We start from the raw sequence: 27,262 nt of genomic DNA, 5'->3' as shown, positions 1-27,262 counted from the left end.
ATATAAACCAAGTGTAATGCCATCTGATGTCATTCTTCATGGTAAGAGCCAAAGATAGATACAATAGGCACTTCACCCTGTTTACACCTTCGTGTCAGAACCAGAACTTTCAGGTTGGAGTGTACTACATATTGTGAAATTACTCTTAACAAGTCTGCAAATGACCTAGACAAATTATCTATATATCCTTTCTCATCTACCCTGAAAAGTTTTAATAGGGTTTTCTTGCCACTCCTACAATCCTGGGAAAGCTGTTTGTTTGCCCCAGCTGGCACTGCAGGTCATCATGCCCTAAATTATTGACCATCATTCTCAGTGGCTGCTGTGGGACTCAGTGCCCTAATATCCAGGTTATTGCTCCAAGCTTCTGTTGCAGAATTTCATGCTTTGCCAGCACCACCACCTCTTCCCCTCAGCAGATGAGAGATAGCACCCTGGATATGGAGGAACCAGAAGGCCTTGAGGGGCCTCTTGGTCCACTGTTTTTCTTTCTACCACACCCTCGCCCGGCCTTCATTCTTTAAGACCAGAAGTTTCCTCTGTGTACACTGGTCAATATTTAACTTGGTATCATTACCAAAGATAAATGAGAGTATTTTCCACAGTGGACAGGGCAGGGACTCAGAATTTCTAATTGTGGGAGATTTTTTTTTACCTGAAAGAGTGGCTGCCTCAATATGTGGGCATTTCACTGGCAGCCCAGTCCAGGCAGGCATTATCTCAGCCCCTGCTTTGCCATGAAAACTCTCAGGTGGCATCAGGCCAGCAACAATGAATAAACAAACAAATGTGAATTGTTATCTGATTTCTAAGTAACTCTGTATGCTTTCATAAGCAATACTAGCATGGGTGGTCAGTATTATAAGTATGCTGCCTCTCGGCCTAAAAATTGCATGTCCTACAGACTTCTTTTACTCTGGAAAGAGAAGAGTGAAAAAGTGTCATTCAAATATGTTTCATTCAGCTATATGGGGCTTTGGTCCTTGGAATCAAATACTCAGGGAAATCAGTTCTGAGCTATCTTAGTGGTACGATAAACTTTATGGAAAGCAGTGGCTATTCAGAGCCAGCAGAAAAGTCAACTTACGATCCTGACTCCTGTTACACACTATGGAAAGGAATACAGATCATGCAACAAGTTGAAGCAGTCTGTGAAGTACATAAGAGAAAATATCTCTTTGCAAGTGGTAGCAGGGTCATTAGCTGCTCATTTTTGCCTCAGAGCTATCTCTAAAATGGCTCTGTCTGGAGTTAGACCCTAAATTGGTGCCAGGATCTCTCAATTTGGGAGCAAAATGGCTACCTATAGCTTTGACCAAAAGAGCTCACTGGACATTGTGAGGAGGGACCCTGTAGAGTTGTGCAAAAATGTCAAGGGCAACTTTGTCCCATTCCCAGTCCCAGCAACCTGGAAAGACCATGACATGAATGACGTAATCCAAAATCTACTTCAGATTGGAATATTGCTACCTGCTCCCAATGCTATTTCTAGCCTCAGAGAATTGGGGACAAGCAGAGCAGAGCCCTGTCTAAAACATCTAAATAAATTCTGAGTGGAGGCTAGTCTTCAAAGTATTCCCATTTTATTATCCTCTGACAATTCCTATGTTTTGCAGATGGATGGCAGCTATTTTCTTTTCCCAACCTCAAATATTAACATACTATTTTACATGCGCTCCCAAGGTCTCTCTCGAGGATCTTGGTAGTAATTATACTGGCTTTAGAAAAGAAGAACATTCACTTATTTCTTCCTGGACAATGTTTCTGATCTGGGTTCTGGACAACAGAGAAAACTGAAACAAACACATGGAGTGATGTAGTTCCTGGAGTATCTTGGATTCAGGGCAAACACAAATACATGGTGCCAGGGAAGCCAGTGATAGGCCTGAACTGAGAATGAATCTATCAGGTAAAAGATCTCATCTCAGGAGAATGTTAACAGAAGATGAAGATGGCCATAATAGAAAGTGGTGTCAAAGAGATGCAAACTCAATTCCTATTGGTTCCTGTTGGGATTTCTGGTCTGATACACAGGCATGCTTCAGTGATCCAGAGTTCATATGATATCTGTCCAGTAATTCTCTGTATCCCTTCTGCATTGCTACTTCATCCATTGGCAGATCTATATTCTCTGCTCCTACAACTGGTGAATGCAGAGAATCATGGTTTTTATTTTTGGTTGGTTTTTTTTGTTTTTGTTTTTAAACATCTTCCCAGTTCAGTTCAGGGTATGTGTAACAGATGGGGAAAGCACAGCATCCATCAGCTAGAACACAATGATTCATTGAGGTCTCAGTGCACAATTCCTTCCATGGATAACAGAACAATTCTGATCATGACACCCACCCCTTGGAAAATGGACTTTAGTCATGGGGAAAAAACCCCTGTTCTCACAGCCATGTGCTTTGAACAGGGGGGTTTCCAGCTCTCTTGCCCAAGAAAGACTCCTCTGCAGAGTCCATTCAGAGTCAATGGCCCTGGTGGTAGCAGTCTCACTGTATCCCAGCGGGAGAGCCATTCAATGCTGATGGCCTTTGATGGTTCCGTTATGGCTTTCCAGACAGCTTCCTCACTACATGTCAAGTTCCTACTACAAAATGGATGATATAATAACGTGACTGTTACAATTACAAATAGCATTTATAAAACCAAGTAGAATTCATAATTGGACACTGACAGTCTTCCCCACACCATCACACTGCCTATCAAGGGGGAGATTAACACCAAGGTTTATCTGGCAAAATCAGATTTGCAGAGTGACTGATGGTCTCCGAAATACATTGCTCATTGCAGGTCAGTTTGCTGGGCTGCTGATTAACCTTTTTGCATATGGAAATAATAAATAAAGTGCTCTACAGCCTCTCTGTTAGGACCTTGGGTGTGGAGTGGTGAATGGCATCTTACAAACCTGGTCAAGGTCCCTACTACATATGTCTTCCCACTTTTCCCACAGCTCCTCAGGAGATTACAAAAGAGGCGTGAGGGAGCAGCAGTGATACCTATTTAGGCCTTTCTGGCTAAAGAGGTTAATCAAGCCTGAGAGCTATAATCTAGTATTGGCTCCATGGATGCCTCTGTCATACAGAGGAGGTGAGCTAATGCAAGACCGGTAATCCATCGGAGACCAAACTTGTTTACAATAAATACTTGAATTAAGGGATTATTGCTTTCAGGGACCCCAAAAGAGAAGTCAACAAATACAGCTTATTCCACTGCCTAGTGCAAAGTCCATATTTAATTACAATGATATACCAGTGACATACAACCTTGAGTTCCTACTGGAAGGCTTTGTTGTGGGTGTATGAATGTTGAAGCAAAAAGGTCAAGTCTCTGTGGCATAATGTTCTTAAAATGTTAATGAAAGGAAGTGTTATACAAATCTCACCATTAAATGCATCCTTAGGGCATTGCTTTTATTCCAGCCCCGCAAGGTCATAGAGAATGACCTTGGAACCTCATTCTGCTCTTCAGAGCACTACCCAGAATGAACCTCTGCAGGAGGTGTTGTTACACTTCCTATCCATTAGAGTAGGATTTCAAATGGCTACTATCGCCAATCAGACAAGGTTTTTTTTTTTTTTATTTGACGTTGGAAGCTTCCTCTAACAGGACCCAATATTATACTTTCAATTCAGTCCTCACAATTGTCACAGCATTCATTTCCTAAGTACATTCAAGACTATTCCTCCTTTGGTTAAGTATCCTAGTCCAGCACTTAGGAGTGGTGGAAATCTCAGGGCAGTGTTGTCATATCTCCAATATAGAAACCTGCTAGATGGCCAACAAAGCAGAAGTTCACCAAATTCTGCATATTGGTCATTCAGTCCTAGCCAATGCCATTTCCTTTTTTTTTTTTTTGGCAGAAGTCTTATCCATGCCTTAGTGCACACGGTTTGGTGGAGGAGGTATTTGTACAGGATATTTACCTTGTTTTGGTTTACCACATTTAAAGGATGATCCTGCTTCCCATCCTGGAGGCACACTGCTATGAAAGCTCCATTGTAATAGATCTGTGGACCTTAGCATGAAGAGAAACAGGAACCTGTTTTTCTGCTTACATGAAAAGGTCCTCAGATCCATACTACCCTGGAGACAAATAGATCATCCAGGATAGAGATGGAAATTGACACTTGAGGATTTGTGAGTTTTGTTGTTTTGGGTTTTTTTTTTGTTTCTGTGGGATTTACCATGCTCTCAGTAGGAGACATTGTTGTGCTTTTCCTTCAAAGTATATTTAACATAATCTGTAATTTAGGAAAGTAGATTTCAGTTTTTTCTGATGGGGGAGAATTTCAGGAGGCTGAGTAGTTCTCTGCTACCAGTGACTGACAGGACTGGTTTTGCCCCCAAGCTTCAAGCAGACTGAAAGGAAACATGCCAGAAGAGAGAGGGGACTCTGTCTCACTCAGCCCCTGTCCCCAGCAGCCGGGTCTGGGAAGGGGTTGGCCCGCTGCTGTCCTTTCAGCCAGGCTCTCTCAGGCAGCTGCTGCGCCACGCAGAGCAGCGACCCAGAGTGGCCAGCATGAGAAGTGGCTGGTCCTGCCCCTTTTGCTCCTGGTCCGACTGCCAGGGAAAGGGGATGAGCATGCTGGGTGGGGGCGGGGAGCCCCTATTCCCCCCCCTAGCAGGCCAAGCAGAAATCGGGGGGGGGGAGCGGGGTAGGGTGGCGGAAAGAGGGAGCACTTATCCTGTATGCCCCACCCCCACTCCAGTGTGTCGCCTATGAAAGGGCTCTCCATGGCTGCAACATGCTTCACTGAACAACATTTGTATCTAGCAGCTATATAGATTTCCCAAGGAGGACTGGCTAATCTAGATTCTGACCATCTCCAGGGCAACGTGTAGCCCCTCCTTTATAATGTTTTAGCACATAACACTAATGAGAGGTAGGAAGGGGGAAAAAAGGGAGTATCAGGACAAGAAGTGTATGACCCATGAAGAGTCTCCTATACCAGGGAAGGACATCATGGAAGCTTTTTTACTGTTTTCCAACTGGCAACACTTAGTTTATAGACACTTTAATACTTCAATTTAAGAAACCTGCCACTTCAAAATGAAGTGGAATTGTGGCTGCTTAATGCTGTGTGAAATTTTAGATTGTGAGACCTACATTGTATTGTTTCTATTGTACTGAAGTAAGAGGGTGTCTTAGACTGTGACAGAAAACAAGATGTTTATCTTGAGGGTTTCTCTCTGAGCAAAGTTTTAAATAGACAAACTTGCTTAAAATGTTAAGATCATTACTTATGCTAGACAAAAATCTTGTTGTTGTCTTTTGCCATTTTAGATAAAGTAGACTAATCTCACTGCCTTAGGCCTGGTCTACACTAAGGGGGGTGGGGGGGTCGAACTAAGGTACGCGACTTCAGCTACGCGAATAGCGTAGCTGAAGTCGAAGTACCTTAGTTCAGGCTACTCACCCGTGCAGACGCCGCGGGAACGAAGTCCGCGGCTCCCCCATTGACTCCGCCACCGCCACTCGCTCCGGTGGAGTTCCGGAGTCGACGGGAGCACGTCTGGAATTCTAACTATCGCGTCTAGATTAGACGCGATAGTTCGAACTCCGAGAAGTCGAACGCCGCCCGTCGACCCGGCGGGTAAGTGTAGACCTACCCTTAATCTCCTTCTCCTCATGGAAATTATCTTTGTAGCAGCATAGCAACTGTAACATTAATTGATACAACAGGGCTCATTCATAGATAGCTACAATTCTCTAATGTAAATAACCTGTGCATGCTGTATAGACTCAGATAAAATGTCTGAACAAAAGTGTGCAATTTGTTAAAAAAATGCAATAACATGTTTGTACACTGTGGACATGCCGATCGATCTGTTCTTGCATGTTTTCTTTCCTTTTTAAAAACAATATAAATTACAATTTCTGGAGTATTAAAGAGACAAGTTTGCTCTTGTTACGAATTTGTTCCAGTGAGTGATGAACACTGGCTAAGTGGTTTTCTTGTGTAACTGAAATACAGGATTAAAGGAAGTGCTTGTAAAATCAAAATTCAGTGTTTGGGAATATACTGTGTGTTACTATTTGTATAGCTACTGTCATGTATTTTTAAATGGGAATGTATTTAAATGAGATAGTAGTACTGAGGCATGATTGAGGGTACTATGCTAGGATTTGGGAGACTTGGATCTTATTCCTAGAGCTGCTATTGACTTGCTGTATAACTCTGAACAAGTCCCATCCTTTTTGAGTCTGTTTCCTTTTGAATAAAATACATATAACTATGTTACTGTTTTCTATCACTGAAGTATCTAAATATGTGGGGATAGTGCTTACCTTTAAAGCACTTAGCATTTTTCATCCATAGATCCCCAAGTATTAGTATTAGTAGTACAGTTGAGACTATGATTGCTGTAGTGCAGCTATCTTTACCATTAGTATCCCTCCATTTGTCTAAATACGAGAATGATAAATGCTCACGATCAGGAGTGTATCTTTGTTTATACAATACCTATTATGATGAGGCCCAAATCCTTGATCAGTGTCCTTAGGAGCAACTGCAGTAGAAGTAAATTGTTGCGGTGGTTGAGCGAACACACTAAAACTTGCCACAGTAAAATATAGAAATGGCAAATTTTCACTTTTCTTAACACAAATAATACACTTATTGAAAACACAGCTCACAACATCTTAGAGCCACTTTCTCATCTGCAGCCGAAATTCTGAGAATATCAATGTTTTTATCGGACAGACTTTTCTGGCTGTTATCAACCAAGTGTTTCCTGCAGAAGAGGACAGTAAAAAGGATATGGAGGATAATTGTAAGTATGTATTTTAAAGTGTGTGTGTATATATAATAGCAAGGATCCATTTGTTTTGTAACCAAATCTATATTTCTCTCTGTTTGTTTGCTTGATGTTGCACATAACATTAATGGATCTTTATTGCTATAAATGTATCCTACGTTTAAACCAATTTTAAGAGGCAAGTTGTACCTTACATTTATTGCTGTTCTCAATTCTCAAAGGAGCATGCAAAAGGAGAATGTTTCATTCCAGCGTGCGAGCTGCAGTACTCTTCTAAAACTGTAACAAAACTAATGCCAATTTGATTTGCATATGTTAAATCAACTGTGCATCATAGTACAGTAGTGACACGATTCATCAGTTTAACGGACAGTAGAGTGAGCTACATGCAGAAATACAGGGCTTGATTTGATCTTTTATTACGTGTTGAAAAACTACCTGTTTTGTCAGACAGTACTCAAGTTTGCGAGTAGTAATGGAAGAGGGATGCTGTATACCCAAAATGTTAAGGCTGTTGTACGCTTCTGTACTTTTCCTCCTTTTTTTAATCTGGCAGCAGTGGCTAGAATTTTGTTGTTGCCTTATGCAATATAATCTGTTTGCAGAGTGGTTTATTTTCTGGGGGGAAAAAACTGAAGACGTTGTCTTTTTAAATTTTGCTTCCCAGGGATTGTTGGCCTGGATGTTTGAGATTGCCTTTTACATGGTCACCAAGACTAGCTTCTGCTGCTCTTAATATAAAATACATAGAGGGTGAGATTTTCAAAAGCACTACATGAGTTAGGACCACAAGTCCTGTTGAAAGCAATAGCATCTACTTCTTGTGACTGAACCTAGATATGTAGCCACTCTGCAACAATGAGTAAAAAAAGACCTGAAACTTGTGATATCATGTACAGTGTAGGGTCATTATAGGTAGAACTGGTAGCTAATGTTTTCTTTTAGAAGGTTGTCTTTTCAGTGCTTATAATTTTGCCTTCCTGCTGGGTGTCTGTCTCAGGCTTATTTTTATTTACTGATTGATTTAAAGTGTCAAATAATTAAGCAGTTTTTGAGAACAAGGTTAGGGAAAAATACTTTGCTTGTGTTTTTTAAAAAAAATTGTTCACTCCCATTTCATTGAGATGCTCTAGAACCTCAGTTTTTTGGAGCAGGAACTTGATGTTTTGTAAGGGAGTTACCCTGTGGTAACAGGGATCTACATTTTATCATCTCTGTGAAAATCTGCCCCACTTTGATTGGGTTATAAGCATCTGAATATAAATTCTCATATTTATTTAGTTATTTATTTTATTTGGCATATGCAATCTGGTCAAGCCAAGCCATAGCGTTCTTATCAACAGTGTTCAAGGCACGAATATCTCTAGGAAGTTCAGTCATTTTTCAGTCCTCAACAATGTGTGTCATTGTTTATGGCTGCCCACATTGACATAGTGACCTCTTGTATACTCAGTAGATTATACTGAGTATAGATTCCATCTGCAATGAGTATGCTCCATCCCTACACATCTCCTAGCCATTGCCTGGACTGCATAGTGAGCTAGTTCCATAGAGCAAGTGAGCATGCTTCATCCCTGGACTGCAAGGGATGAGTGGGACTTTCCCTACAATGTCTCCTCATGAATCTTGGGAGCTGATTGGCTCTCCTGTGCCTTCAGTACCTTCCTGCTTGTGCCCAGGCAGTGTGGAGGAGAAAGAGGAAGCATCCTTGTTGAGATAGCTGTGGGAGGCAGACTTGTTGAAAGTCTCTGGTAAGGGTAGAAGTGGTAAAAAATGAGGATATCATTGTAGGGTTCTACAATAGATCACCTAACCAGGAAGGAACGGTGGATGAGACCTTTTTTAAACAACTTAATGAAATCTTCCAAAACAGAGGACTTGATGGTGATGATTGTCTTCAACTACCCAGACATCTGTTGGGAAAATAATACAGCAGGACACAGATTATCCAACAAATTCTTGGAATGCATTGGTGGCAACTTTTTATTACAGAAGACAGAGAAAGTGACTAGCGAAGATGCTGGCAAACGGGGGAACTTGAATGAAAATGACCATGAAATTAGATAGAGTTCATGATTCTCAGGAATGGTAGGAGGAAAACAGAAGATTAGAGACAATGGACTTCACAAGGGCAGACTTTAGCAAAGTCAAATAATTGGTAGGTCAGATCCAATAGGAAGCAAGTCTAAGGGAAAACAGAGCTCTGGAGAGTTTGCAGTTTTTTAAAGACACATAAAGGGCACAAAAGCAGACTATCCTAATGCATAAGAAAGATAGGAAATATGGTAAGAGGCCAATCATGCTTAACCAAGACATTTGCGATGACTTAAAACTTGAAAAAGAGTCATACAAGTAGTGGAAACTAGGTCAAATTACAAAGGATGAACATAAAAAAAACCAACAACAAGCATGTAGGGACAAAATTAGAAAGGCTAGGCACAAAATGAGATTAAACTAGGTAGAAATATAAAGGGTAACAAGAAAACATTTTATAAATTCGTGGGAAGCAAGAGGAAGGCCAGGGACCCAGTAGGCCCATTACTTAATGAGGAGGGAAAGACAATATCAGAAAACACAGCAACGGCCAAAGTGTTAAATGCCTTTTGTATGTCAGTTTTCAGCAAAAAAGTTAGCAATGACTGGGTGGCTAACATAAAGAACATCAAGGTAAATGTGGTAGGATCTGACTCTAAAATAGGAAAAGAACAAGTTAAGAATTACTTAGACAAGTTAAAGCAGCAAAGAGTCCTGTGACACCTTATAGACTAACAAACGTATTGGAGCATGAGCTTTCGTGGGTGAATACCCACTTCGTCGGATACATGCATGTATTCACCCACAAAAGCTCATGCTCCAATACATCTGTTAGTCTATAAGGTGCCACAGGACTCTTTGCTGCTTTTACGGATTCAGACTAACTACCCCTCTGATATTAGACAAGTTAGATGTCTTCAGGTTGGCAGAGTCTGATGCAAGAAACTGTCTGAACAGATCTCTGAGTCATTAGTCATTATCTTTGAGGACGTGAATGATACCTGAGGACTGGAAAATGGCAAATATACTACCTATCTATAAAAAGTGGAATGAGGACAACCTGGGGAATTATGCACCATTCAGAGTAATGCATAAAAAAGATAGGAAATCTGCTCAGGATAAAGCCTAAGTATTTCCTTCATTGACCTTACTGTAGAAGACTTAGATGTGTAGGAAAGGAGTTTTCCTTCTGCTAGTATCTATTCGTATTCTCCCATAGCGAAAGATGCCTTCCCTAAGAAGTCCACATGTGCTTCTTGTTGGAGTTGTACAAACCAAAGGGCGGCCATGGGAATCTGCTTCTGCTGCAAGCTGGTCTGGCACATTTGGGCAGGAGGCAGATTCATTGCTCACTGCTGAAGAGAGTGAATGGCATTGGCAGACATGGCTCTGCTGCTGTTGCCAAGCTCCCATTGTCCACTGCTAAGTTCTGTTGGACTGTAGTTGCGGATTGTGGTAGAAGAAGGATGGAGAAGAGGTTACCAGCTGCCTGTCTGGCCTCAGGGTTCCCAAGGGGTTTCTATGATGACCCTCTGGATTGAAGTAGCTGGAAAGGTTAACCTTCAGCAATAAGAACTGGATGGTTTTGTGGCAGAGGGATGTTGAATAACTGTGTATAAAGTTAAGGCATGAGAGGGTTCTGATCGGTAGTGGGTCTTATACCATTTTATACTAAGCTTTTGGTTTCTGGTGTTTGGAAATAGAATGAGTCATTTGAGCCTCAGGAAGTTGAGGAAGAAAAAACATGTTTTTCTGTGCAGGAATCCTGGGAAAAGAGTCCTTCCTGGTCCAAATTCAGAAACAGTGGTCACTTCCTTCCGTTTTGTGGGTCAATGTCTTCTTGCAGGGTGTGGTGAGCACTTGCACACGAGCAATGCATTAGTAGAGTTGTTAGAGAGCTCATGAGACAGGAAGTACAACTGACCAAGAAAATGGTGAAACTTGACTCTAAACAAAGTACTGTCAAACGCTCAAAGGAAACCAACTGAAATAACAGATTATTTTGTGTTGCTGATTGTTTAAAGTTTAGCTGTCTGAGGAGCTGTTTGAAACAGAAAACTAAGGATGTGTGTGTTCTGTGTTTGAAATTCTAACCGGAAACTAAAGAGACAAGGAGTAGAGGAAGTTCCTAGGTTGAGGAAGCTCTACATAAGAGATGTTCACTGAGTAGCTTTAGGGATAATGCTGTTGTTGACATAGATGGAGTGGGTATTGATGCCCTAGAATTAAGACTGCCTAACACTTTCCATTGTTAGCCCTGTTTTCAGTTCTTTATAGCTTTGCCAAACGTTAACCATTCAGTCTGAAACTTTCTACACTTGCTTTCTATCTCAAGATGGGTTTTTAAAGTTTTTCAGTAAAATTAGTTTGCCCATTTTCAGCAATGAGGTTAAGGAAAAATAGGTAGTTTTGTTAATGTTAATTTTTTTTCTAATAGTTTCTTTGTGCACTACAGAATTTGGAGCAAGGATTTTATATATATGGCCAAAATCATTGTCCGGGGATTAGAGGGATGCTTTTTGTTGCCCCCATGAAAATACACCATGATTTGACCAAGTTGTGAACATTTGAAAATGACCACTTGGATATGCTAAGAATTAGCAATTTCAACTACCTAGCTGTTAGATGGCATTTTTCTGTATGCACAATGGCAAAGAAAGATTTGAAGGAGGATAATTTGGTGCCTTTACAGATTTTTACAAGAAGTTTGTTGCCATGTATAAGGGGCAGTATGGAGGAAAGCATAAATGTGCTTGTGGGAAAAGCTGTTGAGAGAGTTTGGGGCTGCTATCATTGATGGAGTGAAGTCAGAGATTGACACTTCCATGTTCTAATGTTCTTTGTTAAATGTTATTAAAAAATAATATTATTTGATGTCTTTTTTTTTTACTGTTGTCACAGTAAATTTAGATAGACATTTTCCAGACAAACTGTATTTCTTTAAGTTGATAGTATCCCTTTAAAAGGTTTTGAAGGAATCAGCAGGATTAAACTACTCATGGGCCAAAAAAGAGGAGGGGAAGCAGAATTCTTCTTAATGCTGAATTTCAGTTGAGTGATCGTACACTAAGATGGTTATTTGTCAAAATATCTGTGTGGGTTTTTAAATTGCAGGTTCACTAATGTACTTAAATGAAGCTACACTCCTTCACAATATCAAAGTGCGGTACTCTAAAGACAGAATTTATGTAAGTATTACATATTGTATTAGCTTGTATAATATGCCAAATAAATGTAATTATATTGTTTATTATGTAATATTTTTGTGCCATTTTGTTTTATAGCATGAAATAGCCCAAGCATAATTGGTAGCATTTATGAATGTTAGGGTTTTTGATAAGGAAAGTCTGGTGTGCCACCTCATTCAGATGGGTAAAAGTAGTCAGTTAATTAGGTAAATTGGATAAATTGGACTTCGTGTATGTTGTTTAGTTCATTATTTTATTATGTGGTGGCAAATTGCATTCCTTTAGGTATGCTACTTTGCCAGTAGGTCTGCTGTTACTAAAGATGGCTCTTTTTCTTCATTATTTTTGAACGAAGCACACAGGCGCCTCCTTTGACACTTTCTAGCTCAGATGACCATCTTAATCTTTTATATTGCTATCAAATTGCCTAATTATACTTAATGAATTCTGACTAAATTACATGTAGTCCTTGCCATCTGCCCTGGCAATGACAGCTGTGAAATAGAAGAGAGGCAAGAAGCTTGGGGGGTTGGAGGAGGGAGAATCCATGTAGTTATATAAAAATGTTTTTCTTCACCTTTTTTAAAAAACAGAAATCAGCATTGAGATGGTAGAGCTAGGCAAGATTTGCATTAAAAACCAGTTGTACTCCAATGTATTTATTTAGACCTAAGCTTTCCTGTCAAAAATCGTGTTCACTCATTTTCAGTTGTTGTTGAACTGAACACTATACAGCTAGCTATGAATTATTTACAGAATACCAGTCATCAGCTTTAGAAACCATGCTGGTAGTGTCAATAATTTGACTGCAGTTAAAAACAAAACAAAAACAAAACCCAAAATACACAAAACAGATATCTAAAGCAGAAAAGATGAGGGTGAAACAGTGTTTCAGCTCTGGAATCTAGCTTCACTGTTTTAAATAAATGCTACCTATGTGTTTCCCAGAATCTGTTGTATACAATTTGGTTCAATTTTTGTCATAACTAGTTTTCCCTGGTAACTTCAAATATAACTGGAGTAAACAAGATTGTTTTGTATGCTGTTTTCAGAATCAATGGTATGTAATTTATCTAGCTACCTAGAGGAGTGTTAATATTAGTACTGGTGACTCTTGAACATCTTTACACATACAATTTTCTTCAGGGAAATAGTGAGAACAGAGTAGCTGAAATATCCTTTCTGTGAACAGGTGTAGTCCTCTCCCCACTTCAATGCAGTACATGCATGTTGGGTTAGTGGCCCGTATCCAACCTCCTCCTTGGGGCTTTCCACCATTCTCAACTCAAGAACAGCAAATGAAAACAGTTAGCCTGAATCCCTTCATCTTCTGACTTTTTTAGGGTCTTTTTTGTGCAAGAGTATCTCTTGTCTCATCCTCAGGCATCTAACAATTCATTTATGTAATCTGGTCATCATCACTAGTATCTGAGCACCTCACACACATTCAAGAATTTATCCACATAACTCCTCTGTGAGGTAGGGAATCTTCATTCTTCCCCATTCTACCCCTGGAATTGTGACTATCTGGTCTGGCTGTAACTATGAATCAGAAGAATAGCCCTATATTGCAATGCGGGATCTGCTACCTTTGCTGTTTAACTATTTTTAAACATTTTTAAAAAGTGAATATAAAGTTGTCTCACCCCAAATTGTTTTCTAGCTTGATAGAAAATCTACATTATGTATTTAGTTGTTGCATAATGTTTTTCTGTGTATCTATGGAATTTTATTCCAGTAGAATATGGATTTATGTTGACCAATGAGATACATATTGGTAATACAGTGGCTGTGTAGATTCACAGCAGCCTTCATGTGCTCATTGACAAGTTACACACATCTTTGTGAGTTAGAACTTGTTTTACGGAGGAGAGGGGAGGGGAGGGGTAGAATGTTGTCTAGGGCACAGTTATACTGAGTATGAGGTTGTTGTTTTTTTAGAAAGTGCTTTGGAAGTTTTTGCTTTCTTCTGAGATGTCTTTTAAAGACTGTTAAGAAATACAGCCACTCCAAGAGCGCATTACCCATCTGTATTTGCAGTATGGTGTCAGAATTAGTTGTATATAATCCTAAACAATGAGACTTTTCTGCCAACATTTGATTGTGTCCTTAGTCTAATTTCATTGTTCCAAACTCTGAGATAGGATTCTGTTGTCTTTAATAGCAATTCAGAGTTGCTTTTAACCAGTTAGTTGAATTCTTGCTAGTGGTTTACTATTAATTTTTTTTTCTTCACAGACCTATGTAGCCAACATTCTTATTGCAGTGAACCCATATTTTGATATTCCTAAACTTTATTCTTCGGAGACTATTAAAAAGTATCAGGGTAAATCACTTGGGACATTACCACCACATGTCTACGCAATAGGTATGTCCAACATTTATGCCTTTCTTCTGTAAAATATGTTTTTATCCCCAGTTCATCTTGCAATCACATGTTAAATAACATATATAATAGCATCTATTTTTAAACCATGTTTAAATAAGATAAATCAGTATTGAAATGACACATTGTTTCACCTTTGATATACTGCTTTGGTGTTCAATATTAATATATTATTGAGCTCCCAACAAAAATGCTTAGACTATAGATTATGTATAGTTTAATAAACAGTGCAATCAAAGCATCATAAAAATGAGACTACAATATTTAAAAAAATAAGAAATGCCATCATTAAAATTGAAAGGGAAATAGCCTCTGTTGTGATGTTATCCACATTCTGAAAATTTCAGTCCTTGCCAGTAAGTAGTATTGAAGTTCATTCCTTTCTACTTCAGCATGTTGTCAGTGTGGATTGTTCCTTCTTTTACATTTTGCCTCTTATGCATTAAAATGCCTTTAAATGATTTAAATAAAGAAAACAGTTAATATGAATATTAAGTTCTTTATATGTTTAGTATGAAGGTAATATAGTGTATAGAAGATTGTTCAAAAAAACCCAACAAATATGAGTCATAATTTAATCAATTTGATGTGCTGCTAACTTTCTCTCAGAGTATGAAAACTATACACTTTTTTGTTTTGATCAAACAACATTTAAACAATTTTCATTGAAGTTCCTTTTCAGGATCTCTTACACAACAACAAAATGTGGGAAGTTTTGAAACAATATGAAAATGAGTCAGTGTGTCAGGATATAATTTGTCACAATGTCATGTGAAGCTGAAAATTTCTTAATAAAACCCTTTCATAGCTATAAAATCAACGCTCTGCTATTTTGTACATTAACTCCAGAGTTCAGTTCAGTTATATTAGCCCCGCATTTGTTCTCCTGTGGAACAAAAGCTGTGTGGGTCTATGCCTCTGTGACTCTGCTGCCTGGATGGGCCAGACCGAGAGTGCCATGCTCAGGGCAGACTGCAAGAAATAGGGCAAACACTCCTCAAAACTGGTGGTTTATTCTATAATTCGATTCACCGAGGCAGTAACAAAAGAGCTTCTCTAATACCATATTGGTTAACAAGGAGCGTTTAGGCATTCCAGCTCGTGGCTCCCATCTATACAACCATGTCTAATATAGTGAAAAGTTATTGAAAAAGTTCTTCACCATATGTGAGGTTCACCAGTTCCAAAGGAACAGACAGTTATCCCCAGGTCAATATGAATCTCAGATCTTACCCAGATATCACACTGTCAGCCAATCCTTAATCACTAAATCTAACATTTATGAATAAAAGAAAGAGAGTTATAAATGGTTAAGATATCAATATACTTACAAGTGACTTCCAGTGTGCATAGTTGAAAATCACAGCAGTGATGGAATAAACTGCTGGCTTGTAAAAAGTCTCTCTGGAATCATCCCAACAGGTCAGAATCCAAAGGCAGCTTAAATGTAAAGTCTGTTAGTCTTTCCAAGCATTTTCCAGGGTATTCCAAATACTTATTTGGAAGATCTCCATCTTATGACTTATAATTTCCCTGTTCAAAGTTTAAGCAGATTAGAGATGGTAGGATCAGGCCTGAGGTTTCTCTTTTATAGCTCTTCTAGCAGGTTAACAAGCCTCCTCACAGAAATTGTCACAGCAGGGCCTTCCCACAAGGAAGAATAGCAATGCAGATCGCCTGTGGACCATTGCTTTGAAGTTAAATCTTCTATTTCCTATACATACACAGGTAAACTAGTTACACTCATTCACATAAGACAATTAGCCAATTCTCCGGCTAATCTGACATCATAGATAGTTATGATCATATCATACTACATCATAGATAATTAAGCTGAAGGCAATGTAGATAATATTATTTCCCACAGTGTCCTACATCTGGACACAGTCACATACATAGTTTAAAGCAATTAACACATGTATCATCAACAAGCTAATTTGGTTACATTGTTAAACATCTAACAGGATATAGGTAAACACAGACAAAATACACTTTGTATCTACTCTTGATTTCTGTTACTAAAAATGAACCAGTTGATGATTGCTAGGCTAGTACACATACAAGTGAATTGTCTGCATACAAATGCCTCTTGTTAAGTTGTTATGGGCAGGGGCGGCTCTAGGCACCAGCAAACCAAGCTGTTGCCTGGGGCGGCCAAATCTAGGGGGCGGCAGGCTGGGCCGGTGGACCTGCCGCAGTTATGCCTGCGGGAGGTCCACCGGAGCCGCGGACGACCGGACCTGCCGCAGGCATGACTGCGGAGGGGGCGCTCGTCCCGCGGCTCGGCTGGACCTCCCGCAGGCATGACTGCGGCAGCTCAACCGGAGCCGCCGGACCCGCGAACCGTCCGCAGCCGTGCCCGCGGGAGGTCCGCTGTTCCCGCGGCTCCGGTGGAGCTCCCGCAGTCATGCCTGCAGCAGGTCCGCTCGTCCCGGGGCTCCGGTGGACCTGCCGCGGGAGCTCAACCGGAGCCGCGGGAAGAGGGGACCCGCTGCGGGACCGAGGAAGGGCGGCGCAGCGCTCCGCGCTGCATGGGGCAGCCTATTTTCTAGAGCCGCCCCTGGTTATGGGTCATACATAGGTTGTCTAGTCTGCTGCCACAGCCTCTTTGAGGCTTCATTCTTTGAGGGTGGGCCACCGTAATGTAATGTACGGAGGTAGCAAAAATGGACTTTCATAGGATGTAATGCAGAAATTTAAATGTGTAGAGTTTTGATTTTTGTTCTCAAAGGGATTAAATTAGGTGTCATGTACAGCATAACTTAATTCTGATTATCAGTTGATGGTAGGAGGGTAACATAACAACTTTGTGTCCTTTTAATGTAATTTTTGTTGTAGCCGATAAAGCATTCCGTGACATGAAGGTACTCAAGATGAGTCAGTCCATCATAGTTTCTGGAGAATCAGGAGCTGGCAAGACAGAAAATACAAAATTTGTTCTGAGGTTTGTATGTGTGTAACCAGAAAATTATTCAATGGAAATCTTTTGTATTGATACATTAGTATATCATGTTCAGAGATAAATTCTAAAGTAATTTGTGATTTTATTAATATATATTTAAGGCATGATCCAGTAAGACAGCTGAATGCTCCCAACCCTCTGTTGATTTCAGAAATTCACTGTTAAGGTTAAACTTAAAAGAAATGCAAACAGGATAAATAAGACTCTGATTTTGGAATGGTGGTCACTGTGTTCATAGTAATCATGAGTTTCAGTAAAGTCAGTAATGAGCTCACCCTGCAGTGGTGGCTCCTGTCTGTGGGACACAGCCTGGCCAGCTCTTCATACTGGGCATTGCAACCTGGTGCTTGCAGTGCCACTTGGGTTTGGTTTGTCCAACCTCCCTAGATAGAGATGGGAGAGCGGATGGGCCAAACCTCAGTGGTGCTGTGACCAGATTGCAATAGGAACCATTGCTTTCCAACCTTCCTCCCGTGTACTGGGCCTCACATTTCAACATCCCCACTATATAATCCACTATTTTATTCCCTCCCCCGCCCCCCGCCATGGTACACTTTTTTGTGTCAATCTTCCTTTTCAAAAATAAATAAATAAAACAAGTATAGCCAAATAGCCTACCAACAACTGCAGTTATGGATTAAATGATATTTCGAGGTGAAACATTCATTTTACTATGTAAAAGTGAAAACTACATTTGGTGACTCTTCTGTGGGACTTTTTATTCCCTGCACGTCTGCCATGAAATTTACTCAAAATTTTCATGCAAAAACTGTAGCTCGAGTGATAAAATATGGAAATGACAGAGCTCCCAAACAACCTTTACTCTGCACCAGTGACATAATGTAATACCCATATGATTATGTTTTGGGAGTTTTAGTATTTGTTGTCCCAGATTAGATAAAGCTGAGTTTTACAGATACTAGATATTTTTTTTCTACTGTTTTCCTTAATGGTGTCATGCTAGGGCAAAATTATGGGTTGTGCCCTAACTGTGCATTTCTTGTCATACCTTACCATGCTTGTAGTTCTTTTAAGTTTAACCTTAACTGTGAATTTCCTGGGTTTCTAACTCGTAGTCTGGAATAAAAGTAATTATCTTAAAAATACTTACATGTATGCTCAACTTCAACCACAACATAACATAGGATTTTATTGGGAATTTCTTTTATGTTCTTATGTGAACACTAAACAAGAAACACTGAGAACACTAATGTGATATTGATTTGAAGATGCATAGTATCAACCTTAAATCATTTTTTATTTTATCTTAACATTTATGACTATATTGACTGCTATGCCCTGGCTGCTTGATGCCATGCTAGAACAGCACAACTAGAGAATACTGTTCAGTAAAGCCTACTTTATCAGCTCATTTGCTTTGCCAGTGCGCTGTAATGCAGAGAGTGTACATCTCACTTTCCATCTTCCTCCTGTCCTGCACATTCCCTTGTAGGCACCCCTAATTTCCCCCTCCCTTCTGCATCCCACATTTCATTGCATGCAGATGCCCCAGTTTTCCTTCTCTTCTGAACTCCAGAAAAGATGGCCACTGCCCAAAATCACTTGCTCCTCAGTGGTGTTCTCTGCCTTTTGACAGCTTAGGAGGCCACCGTCTAGCCTGAGGGCTATTTGGCTTCATTCTTATAGGAAGCAATGGGATGTGGATGCGTTTTGAAAGAGGGCATCTTAACTGAGGACTCCCTGTGGCCTTGCTTCCCCTGAGAACATTAGAAGATGGTAGCTGTATTGAAAGAACTCTTTGTGGAATTTTCTTTTCGTGAAAGAGCAACCTTGTTATGAAGCATAACAAGAGGACATTACCACTACTCCTTTTAAAATATTCTTCAAATGTAGTCAATGATTACAAAATTTCAGTGGGTTTTAACTATGTGGAATGTTTGAAGGGTCTGCATTGTATCTGGTTACTGATAAGTAACTGGTACAAATAAGTATAATGGTGGAGGCAAAATTTCTCAAAGGATCCATTTTTAAATTTAATTTTAACCTCTAAACTGACTAGTGGATTTACTTGTACTCTTTCACCAAGTGTAAGCTATGTTTAGTGTAAGAAGTTTTGGAGTGCAGACTATTTTTTTGTAAAATTAGTCCTTTTTAATTCCTTCTTTAAGGGCAAAATTGAACTTTGTCCTAATTATGGAGCTGCAGTTTGCTCCTCCAGAATCCAAACAGGATTTTGTTTATAGGCTACTAGACAGTATGTGTATGAATAATGATTAATTCTTGATGTATGGATAAAAAATGCTGTAGAAAAGCTCAACCAATACCTACAGATGGCACAATAATATACTGGTCAAATTGACCAAAAAACAAACAAACCACTTCTACAAATATTGATATACATATACAGAGATGAAAATATGGTAAAAATGAAGTCAGAAATACCAAAAACCACATTCAAAGCCAAGAAAAATACTTATGTTCCTCTTACAATAGAAGAGTGTTTCAACTTATTTAAATGCGTATGCACAGAGAACTTGTAAAATAATCTTCCATTTAAAATGTTCAGATATGTTCCCCTCTGTGTAAATGGCCAACATATAATACAGACATTTAACAATTTAACAATTTCCTCAATTAGACTGGAGTAAAAGAGAGATGGACATTGTTTTTTATTCTTCTTTACAGGTATTTGACTGAATCCTATGGTACCGGTCAAGATATTGATGAAAGAATAGTAGAAGGTATTATATTTTATTAAAGTGAACAAAGATCAAATTGTTCTAATTTAAAATGTTCAACAACAACAAAATCTAGAATTGAAATGTCATCAAACCAATTTGGGAATAAAAGGTTAATGGCCTTTTAATCCATCTAATTTACAAAGATATTTGATTGGGATTTTCTTCTGTTTTATTTAGTGTAGATATTGAGCACATAATAATAATTCTCTTTGAGATGGTCCTGAAAATGCATAAGCAAGTGTGTGACATTAAACTTGTGGGGCCTTACTTGGTTTGATATGTGTAGGGACAGTTAGACCATCATTGACAACAGTGGTTTTTAGTGGAATGGGGTGTTTTGTTTTGTTCAAAATTGCGAGGAAACACAGAAGCAATTTTCAAGAATAAGGTTTCTCCAATCAATCTTTCTGCCATGTTAATTTGTATATGTCATAAGACAACTCATCCTGAATACTACTTCCATGTCATCTTTATTGGATTTAAATTTGTCGTATTAATACAATATAAGGCCAGAAGGGGAACCATTGTGATTATCTAGTCTGCATAATAAGGCCACAGGACTTCCCTGAACTAGAATGTCTTTTAAAAAAATATCCAATCTTGATTTAAAAATTTCTAGTGAAGGGGAATCTACCGCAATCCTTATTAATTTATTCCAATGGTTAATAATCCTCACTGTTAAAAATTTGCCCCTTTATTTCTAGTCTAAATTTGTCTAGCTTCAACTTCTAGCCATTAGATCTTGTTCAGAGAAATAGAGCAGGCTTTCATTTTTTTGTTTTTATAGATCTGGTATAATAAGCATGATGTTGCTTAATTACAGCTGGGTATATAAACATCCAAATCCACGTTATGTGCCGTGGGATCTCAGAAAGTGACTGACAGTTGGACATAATGCCTGAAGCTGCATTCCATAATGTTGATTGGTACCTGTAGGTATTCTTGGAAAAAGCTGTGCTATCGACAGTAGCATCTACTGCACGTTTGAAGCAATTTTTAATAAATTGTAAACACCTTCTTAACAAGCATGCTCACAACCGCTGTATTGTTAGGAGAACCTGTAACTGATCTGAAAGACCTCTTGTCACCTTTTTATTCAATAATCCACATTTCTGTAAATATTACTTCAGCTATTTTTAACAGTTCTTCAATAAGTATTTATTATTAACATAGCAACTATGATGCCCAGATTTTCAAATCTCAGAAACTTGAAAGACTTATTTTTGTTGATAACAACTGTTAAGAAAGCCATATTAAGAAGTTTAACCATCAGGTTGTAATTTTGAATAACAAAATTCCAAGGAAGGGCTGACACTTTATCAACCTTAATTTATCCCACTATTGTGGGTTTCCTATTGATAACCTTTTAATGTTAGTAGCATCAGACCTGTAGATAATTTTAAGAGGCTTTAAATCTGGGGAACAGTTCCTACTGAATTTCTTTAGTTTTAATGGAGTTCAATTTTAAGGTGAAGGCATGTGTCATAGTGCAGGGCAACTGCACCTGTATTTCCTCTCAGTGGTCCAGCCAGGGCACCCAGGCTTCCAGCTCCCTAGCCATTGCTTTTTTGAGTGGAGAACTGTTTGTCACCCTTTCTGACTGGGGAATTTCCAGGCTCCACTGTTCCCTGCCTTCACTGTGTTATTCCCAGCAGATACTAGCTGCCCGAGCACACCTGCTTGATTTCTCCTCAGAGACTGATAAGAGTGATTGTCAACAATTATAAGTTAGCACACAGTTCTTTCTATGCAAGCCTATTTTATTCTTAAGATAAAAGCATCACAGAGAAAACATTAAAAACAATAAAAGAACCAGCAGGCATGCAAATAAGCTTACCAGGTTTTATCGCAACCCTAACATAGTTTCTGGCAGGAGTAGTTCAAATTCCCTCCCAAGGGGTTCCTTGTAGTTATAAATTCATCAGTTTCAGCTTAGAACAAGCACATAATCTTCAGATGCTTCAGTAGGACCAGTCCTTCCAAACCTACCCTGAGGAATGGGCCCTCCATGTATCAGGAAGAAGGCCCTGAGCCAGTTTAAAACCAGACTACTTATCCAAAAATCCTTTCTTTGTTGGTCCCTGGAGAATCCAGTTTTAACTTGTATATGCACACCTCTCCGAGGGGGTGGCTTCCGCTGATAACGGAGGAAGTATGTTAGCATCCCCCCACTGCTAGAGAAGGTACATACAAAGCCACAAGAATACAATGTACCCCAAAGGTATCAACCATAATTCAATAAACCTTAATTCAGTAAACTTTATCTCAACTCCATAAGGGTTCCTCAGGATATTACAGGGTATTGTCAGTCTGTCACTGTAAGTTGTCAGCAGTTCCTTAAAAATAGTTTTCTATGATGTGGAAACAGTTTTGCCAAGCCTGCTACTGCTGCTTTTGCTAGCTAGCAAAATTGTTTTTCAGAAGCACTGTGCTGCACAGCTTAAACGGTGCATGTTCAATATGTATGCACTGAACTATTGCGATGCATTCTGGATGGAGCTATTCTTGAAGACTGGGAGCTACAGCTACTGCAGAATGTGACCACCTGCTTGGTGGACTTCAGTGATAGGAGGCACCTTCCAAGTCTTTTCCAAAGTCAGCACTATCTTCCATTGTGTATCTGTGGGCATTGCAGATGTCAGTTTTGAACTGTAAGCCTTATGTGATTTGGGGTCCATGCTACTGAAGAGCTTACCTCTTTCAGTATGCACCATTCTAACAACAGTTTTAAGTCCTTAAAACTAAATGTTGTTGGGATAGATGCTGGGTTTTCTTAGAGCACAGCTCTTGGTTCCCCCCTTATTAATGTTACTGTGCATAGTGTTCACCTCATATATACTTATTCATACTTTTGCTTGAGGAATAGGTGGGAAAATTAGTTGTATTTTGGGGCAATCCACTTGGAGCTCAAATTGTCCATCATATTTTGTATTTTGTTTGTTATTATTTACCCAATTTTCTTTAGGAAAATACTAGCTGAATCATTTTCATTGATAGCCACCAAATATTTTATAGTTCAGATTCAGGAACTGCACCTGGTGTAGAATATTTAAAGTTTGTATTACAAATTGCTTCCGCAATAGATTCAGTACAATTTGAAAAAAAAATGCAGTTTGTCATGTTAATTTTATTTCTAAGGGGAAAGACTTATTCAACTTTTGAATATCATCCTCAGTATTACTTTACAGTTACAATAACTAATTATTCAAAGTGATGTGAAGTATTTTTTTTTGTACTAGTCATCTTTGAATCAAATTTTGAAATCTTTTATTTTTAAACAGCCAATCCACTCTTAGAAGCCTTTGGAAATGCAAAGACTGTTCGCAACAACAATAGCAGCCGTTTTGGAAAATTTGTAGAAATCCACTTCAACGAAAAGGTTTGAGTACTTTTGTTTGTAGTTAGGTATTCAGTGGTGAATTTTGTTTGGTGGCATAGGTTTTTGGTGGGTGGCACCCTCCCATCATGTGAATATGTAATTTCTGTTCATTCTGAGTCATTGTTGATTCATATACAGCAGTGTTTTGTGATGACTTATCTGTGGATTCACACTGGTCCCTGAGATCTCCCTGACACAGTTTTGGAAGGCAGCAAGCCGCTCCCTGGTATCAAAGAGGTTGAGAAACTCTGATATAGAGGATTGAGGATCTTCTCTCTCACCCCATTCTTTGTAGGAGCTCTATATTTTTTCCTGTTAAAATGTTAATCTCTTTACATTTTCAATTGGCTGCAAATACAGCATTCAACCATTGTCTGGGAACAGATACACTAGACCAGAAGTAGGCTGAGTGGTAGCAATGGTTACTTTGCTTACGAGACTCAAGGGAAAAGTTGTATTCTGCGGTCCTTGGGAAAAAAAAGAACTGAAGCCACCCCTTACCATGTCATTACTGGCAAACTGTGGAGCCAAACTGATGGAATATAATTTTAATTTACAAGAACGATACTCCCCTGCATTAAAAAATGTACTGTTAACAGATTTTAACCAGGTTTTGGCACACAATTCTCCTGATATGTTTACAAAAGTAAATATTGCACATTATGCATAGGTGTGTGCATGCATTACATGTGTACATTTGGGGATTTGCACACTTAAATGAAGAATAAACATTTTTATGTGTCTGTATGAAAATTTGGACCCTCGTGTCTATAGCTGGTATTTTGGGGCTGACTGAAATCATACTGTTGGACTGAGGTTTCTTTGTGCCAAAAATGCCTATAACTATACAGCTTAACAAAAGTTGTATTTTAATTTGTGTTTTAAAAATAGTTTTAAAGATATAATAGTATCTAAGGAAATGTTTTCATCTTTTGCCTGGTAGTGGCCATCCTTAGGTACCGACAGAGAACATGCTATGTTGGAACACTGTTGATCAGACCAAGCAGATATATTTTTAAATGTCTGTATTTTTTGGATGATTAAAAACGTAATTGTTTTTCTTTCTCCTAGAATTTGGTGGTTGGTGGATTTGTATCACATTATCTTTTGGAGAAATCCAGGATCTGTGTGCAAGGCAAAGAGGAGAGGAATTACCACATCTTTTACAGGCTTTGTGCAGGTGCTCCTGAAGATATTAGGCAAACGCTGTATTTAAGCTCTCCAGATAACTTTAGGGTGAGTTTGCTGCTGCTGCTGGTTTTTTGTTTTTTTTTTAAATCTTTTTATCTTGTTATTAACATACATGAACTTTTCAAACAAATGTCAACAAATCTTATTCATAACCTCTATTTGTTACCTTTAAAAGACCAATTTGTGGTGGTAATCTCTTATTATTGTGTATTTATTTATTCATTTATCATAACCAATCATTATAAAATCTGCTGATCCTAACATAAGGCTGTCTACCATTTTTCTGTTTAAAGGATTTCCTGTAGTTTATTTCTCCATGCCACTAATCTTGGGGAATTTTTGTGCTTTTACAAAAACGAGCTATTGCACATCTGGCTCGTAATAGTGATTTTTATCAGTGATCCTTCCTTTGGACTTTAACCTAATGGAATCAACTATAGGTTCTGTGGGTAACCTAACTTCAGTTGCCCTGACAATTTATACTTATTTTCCTCCAAAATACTGGTATCTTAAGGAATTGCATTATATATGGAGGCAGGTCCAGGAAATAGCATCCTTTCCCTCCCCCTGAATCCCCTCCTCTTTGGTTTTGTCTCCCCTTCCTGTGTATTCTCATCCCCCTCTAGTTCCCACCAGCTCCACTCACTCATCTTCCCTTCTCCACCCTGATCTCCTTCCACCAACATAAATCTACGTCCCACATCCGTGGCATCCGCCTAAATTCTGTTGACATTTACCCCAACTCTGCCCTTCCCTTCACCCCAACAATCTCCACCTCGCATATCCATTCCTGCCACCACCTTTGTCCCTCTCATGTCTCTTAACCTCCTGCCATAATCCCTTTCTTTCTCCCATCCTTCCTCCTCTTCTCTTTCTGTCTCTGGATTTCCCACTCAATTTCTAAAAAGATTTCAGCTATCCATGACCTCTTTGTATCTCACTCCTTCCAGGTCCTGGCTCTCTCAGAGATCAGGATCCATTCATATGACACTCCTCTAGTGCTGCCTCATCTGCCAGAGACGACTTCTCTGATACTTCTGCTCTGGATCAGACTGTGGTGGGGTGTTGGGCTTCTCTCCCATTCCTGCTGCTTCCAAGCCTTTCCACTCTCCACACTTTCTCCTTATTTGAACCACACTGCATCTGACTCTCCTTTCACTCCATGGTGCTGTCAGCATTCCTCTCTGATTTCGACTCCTGGCTCTCTTTTTTCCTCTCCTTATCTCCCACACGCATCGTCTGTGACCTCAGTTTCCATGTTGTTGACCCATCCAACTCTTCAACTGCACACTTCCTCACCCTCACCACTTCAACTGATCCGCAGCCCTGGTTGAACTCTCCCACTCAGCCAAAGGGCTGTTCACTTGACTTAGTCTTCACCAAGCACTGCTCTCTTTCTAATCTCTCTGTTGCTTAGTTCCCCTCTCTAACCATCCCTCATGATCCCCCACATAACCTGACAGTTGGCCTTTCCATGATCTCCAGTGAATCAGTGTTGATGATTTCTCTTCTGCTCTCAGCCCTGTCCTCTCTTCTCTTTCTTCTCATACTGTGGTGGTTGATTCTTTGTACGCTTCACTCCCTTCCATCCTGGACTCTTTAGGACATCTCTCCCTCACTGTAAGGTTTGCCCTGCTCTCCCCCCACACTGCCTTCCTTTGCTGCTCCAACTACAAAACCAGTTTCTCCTCTCTTGGTTTTCACACCTCAGCTGCTAGAAGAGGGCCCCATCCTCCTTGATTGAGCTAACCTCGTTATCTCTAGCCTGCTTCTTGCTTGCTCATATATATATCTGCCCCTGGAAATTTCCACTACATGCATCCAACGAAGTGGGTATTCACCCACGAAAGCTCATGCTCCCAAACGTCTGTTAGTGTATAAGGTGCCACAAGACTCTTTGCTGCTTTTGCATGCAGCAGTGTGTCTCTGGCAGGAATCCTGTAATCAGGTTAATTTTCCTCTACTACAAATTTGATTTTTCCTCCTTCAATTCTGCCATCTTCCTAGCTAAACATCTCTACTACTACAACTTGAATCCCACTCCTGCAGTCCCAGCTGCCTTTTCATCGTCTTTGACTCATTGCTCAACCCTCCCTTCCTGTTGCCTCCACTCTCCTCTCTGCACAGGATCTTGCCAATTTCTTCCATGAGTCAATTAGCAAAATATAACACACACAATCCCATCCCCTTAGCTTGCCTTCATTTCCCCTCTTACAATGTTTTTATTAGTCTCCTTGTGACAGACAGAGGCTTCTCATCTGCCCTCCTCCTCTAACCCCTGCGCTTGACCCAGTGACCCCATCCTATCCCCTGATCTCTCTCTGACCCACTCTCATCCACTCCCTTACTCTTCTCCTTAACCTCTCACTCTCTTCCAGCTGTTCCCCTCAGAATAGAAACATGCTCTACTCTCCCCCATCTTAAAAAAATTCCCCCAAAGCCACCATCTTGACCCTACTCACCTCTCGGACTACTGCCTCGTCGCCCTTATTGTGCTGTCTGTAATTGTCAAAAAGGAGTTCCTTTCCTTTGATCCCATTCTAGACCATCTCCAATCTGGCTCCCTCCCCTTGCACTCCATTGAAACTGCTCTCACTAAAGGCTCAAGCTCAGAACCAGTATTCCACCCTTATCCTTGATCTGTCAGCTGCCTTCAAC

General features: G+C 39.7%; 1 protein-coding gene across 8 annotated transcripts in view; it reads left to right on the top strand.

Moving 5' to 3' along the window:
• Positions 1-27,262, top strand: part of MYO6 (myosin VI) — a 160,180-nt gene that overhangs the window by 38,855 nt on the left and 94,063 nt on the right. For 5 of the 8 annotated variants that reach the window (XR_005596381.1, XM_039531197.1, XM_039531204.1 and 2 more), the window contains exons 3-9: positions 6,708-6,777; positions 11,911-11,984; positions 14,223-14,352; positions 17,209-17,314; positions 19,979-20,034; positions 23,316-23,413; positions 24,485-24,649. Coding sequence is in view for 7 of the 8 variants with exons in the window: in XM_039531197.1 (XP_039387131.1) it covers positions 6,708-6,777; positions 11,911-11,984; positions 14,223-14,352; positions 17,209-17,314; positions 19,979-20,034; positions 23,316-23,413; positions 24,485-24,649 (699 nt within the window). In the remaining variant the exon portion in view is untranslated. Of the gene's footprint in view, positions 1-6,707; positions 6,778-10,279; positions 10,351-11,910; positions 11,985-13,487; positions 13,610-13,670; positions 13,829-14,222; positions 14,353-17,208; positions 17,315-19,978; positions 20,035-23,315; positions 23,414-24,484; positions 24,650-27,262 lie in introns of those variants that run through there. The other 3 variants (XM_039531199.1, XM_039531202.1, XM_039531200.1) reach the window with 3 other exon arrangements.

The sequence above is a fragment of the Mauremys reevesii genome, linkage group 3 (genome assembly GCF_016161935.1).
Source record: "Mauremys reevesii isolate NIE-2019 linkage group 3, ASM1616193v1, whole genome shotgun sequence".
Taxonomy (NCBI): domain Eukaryota; kingdom Metazoa; phylum Chordata; order Testudines; family Geoemydidae; genus Mauremys; species Mauremys reevesii.
Note: the sequence above shows the minus strand (reverse complement) of the source record. Positions and strands in the feature narration are given on the sequence as shown.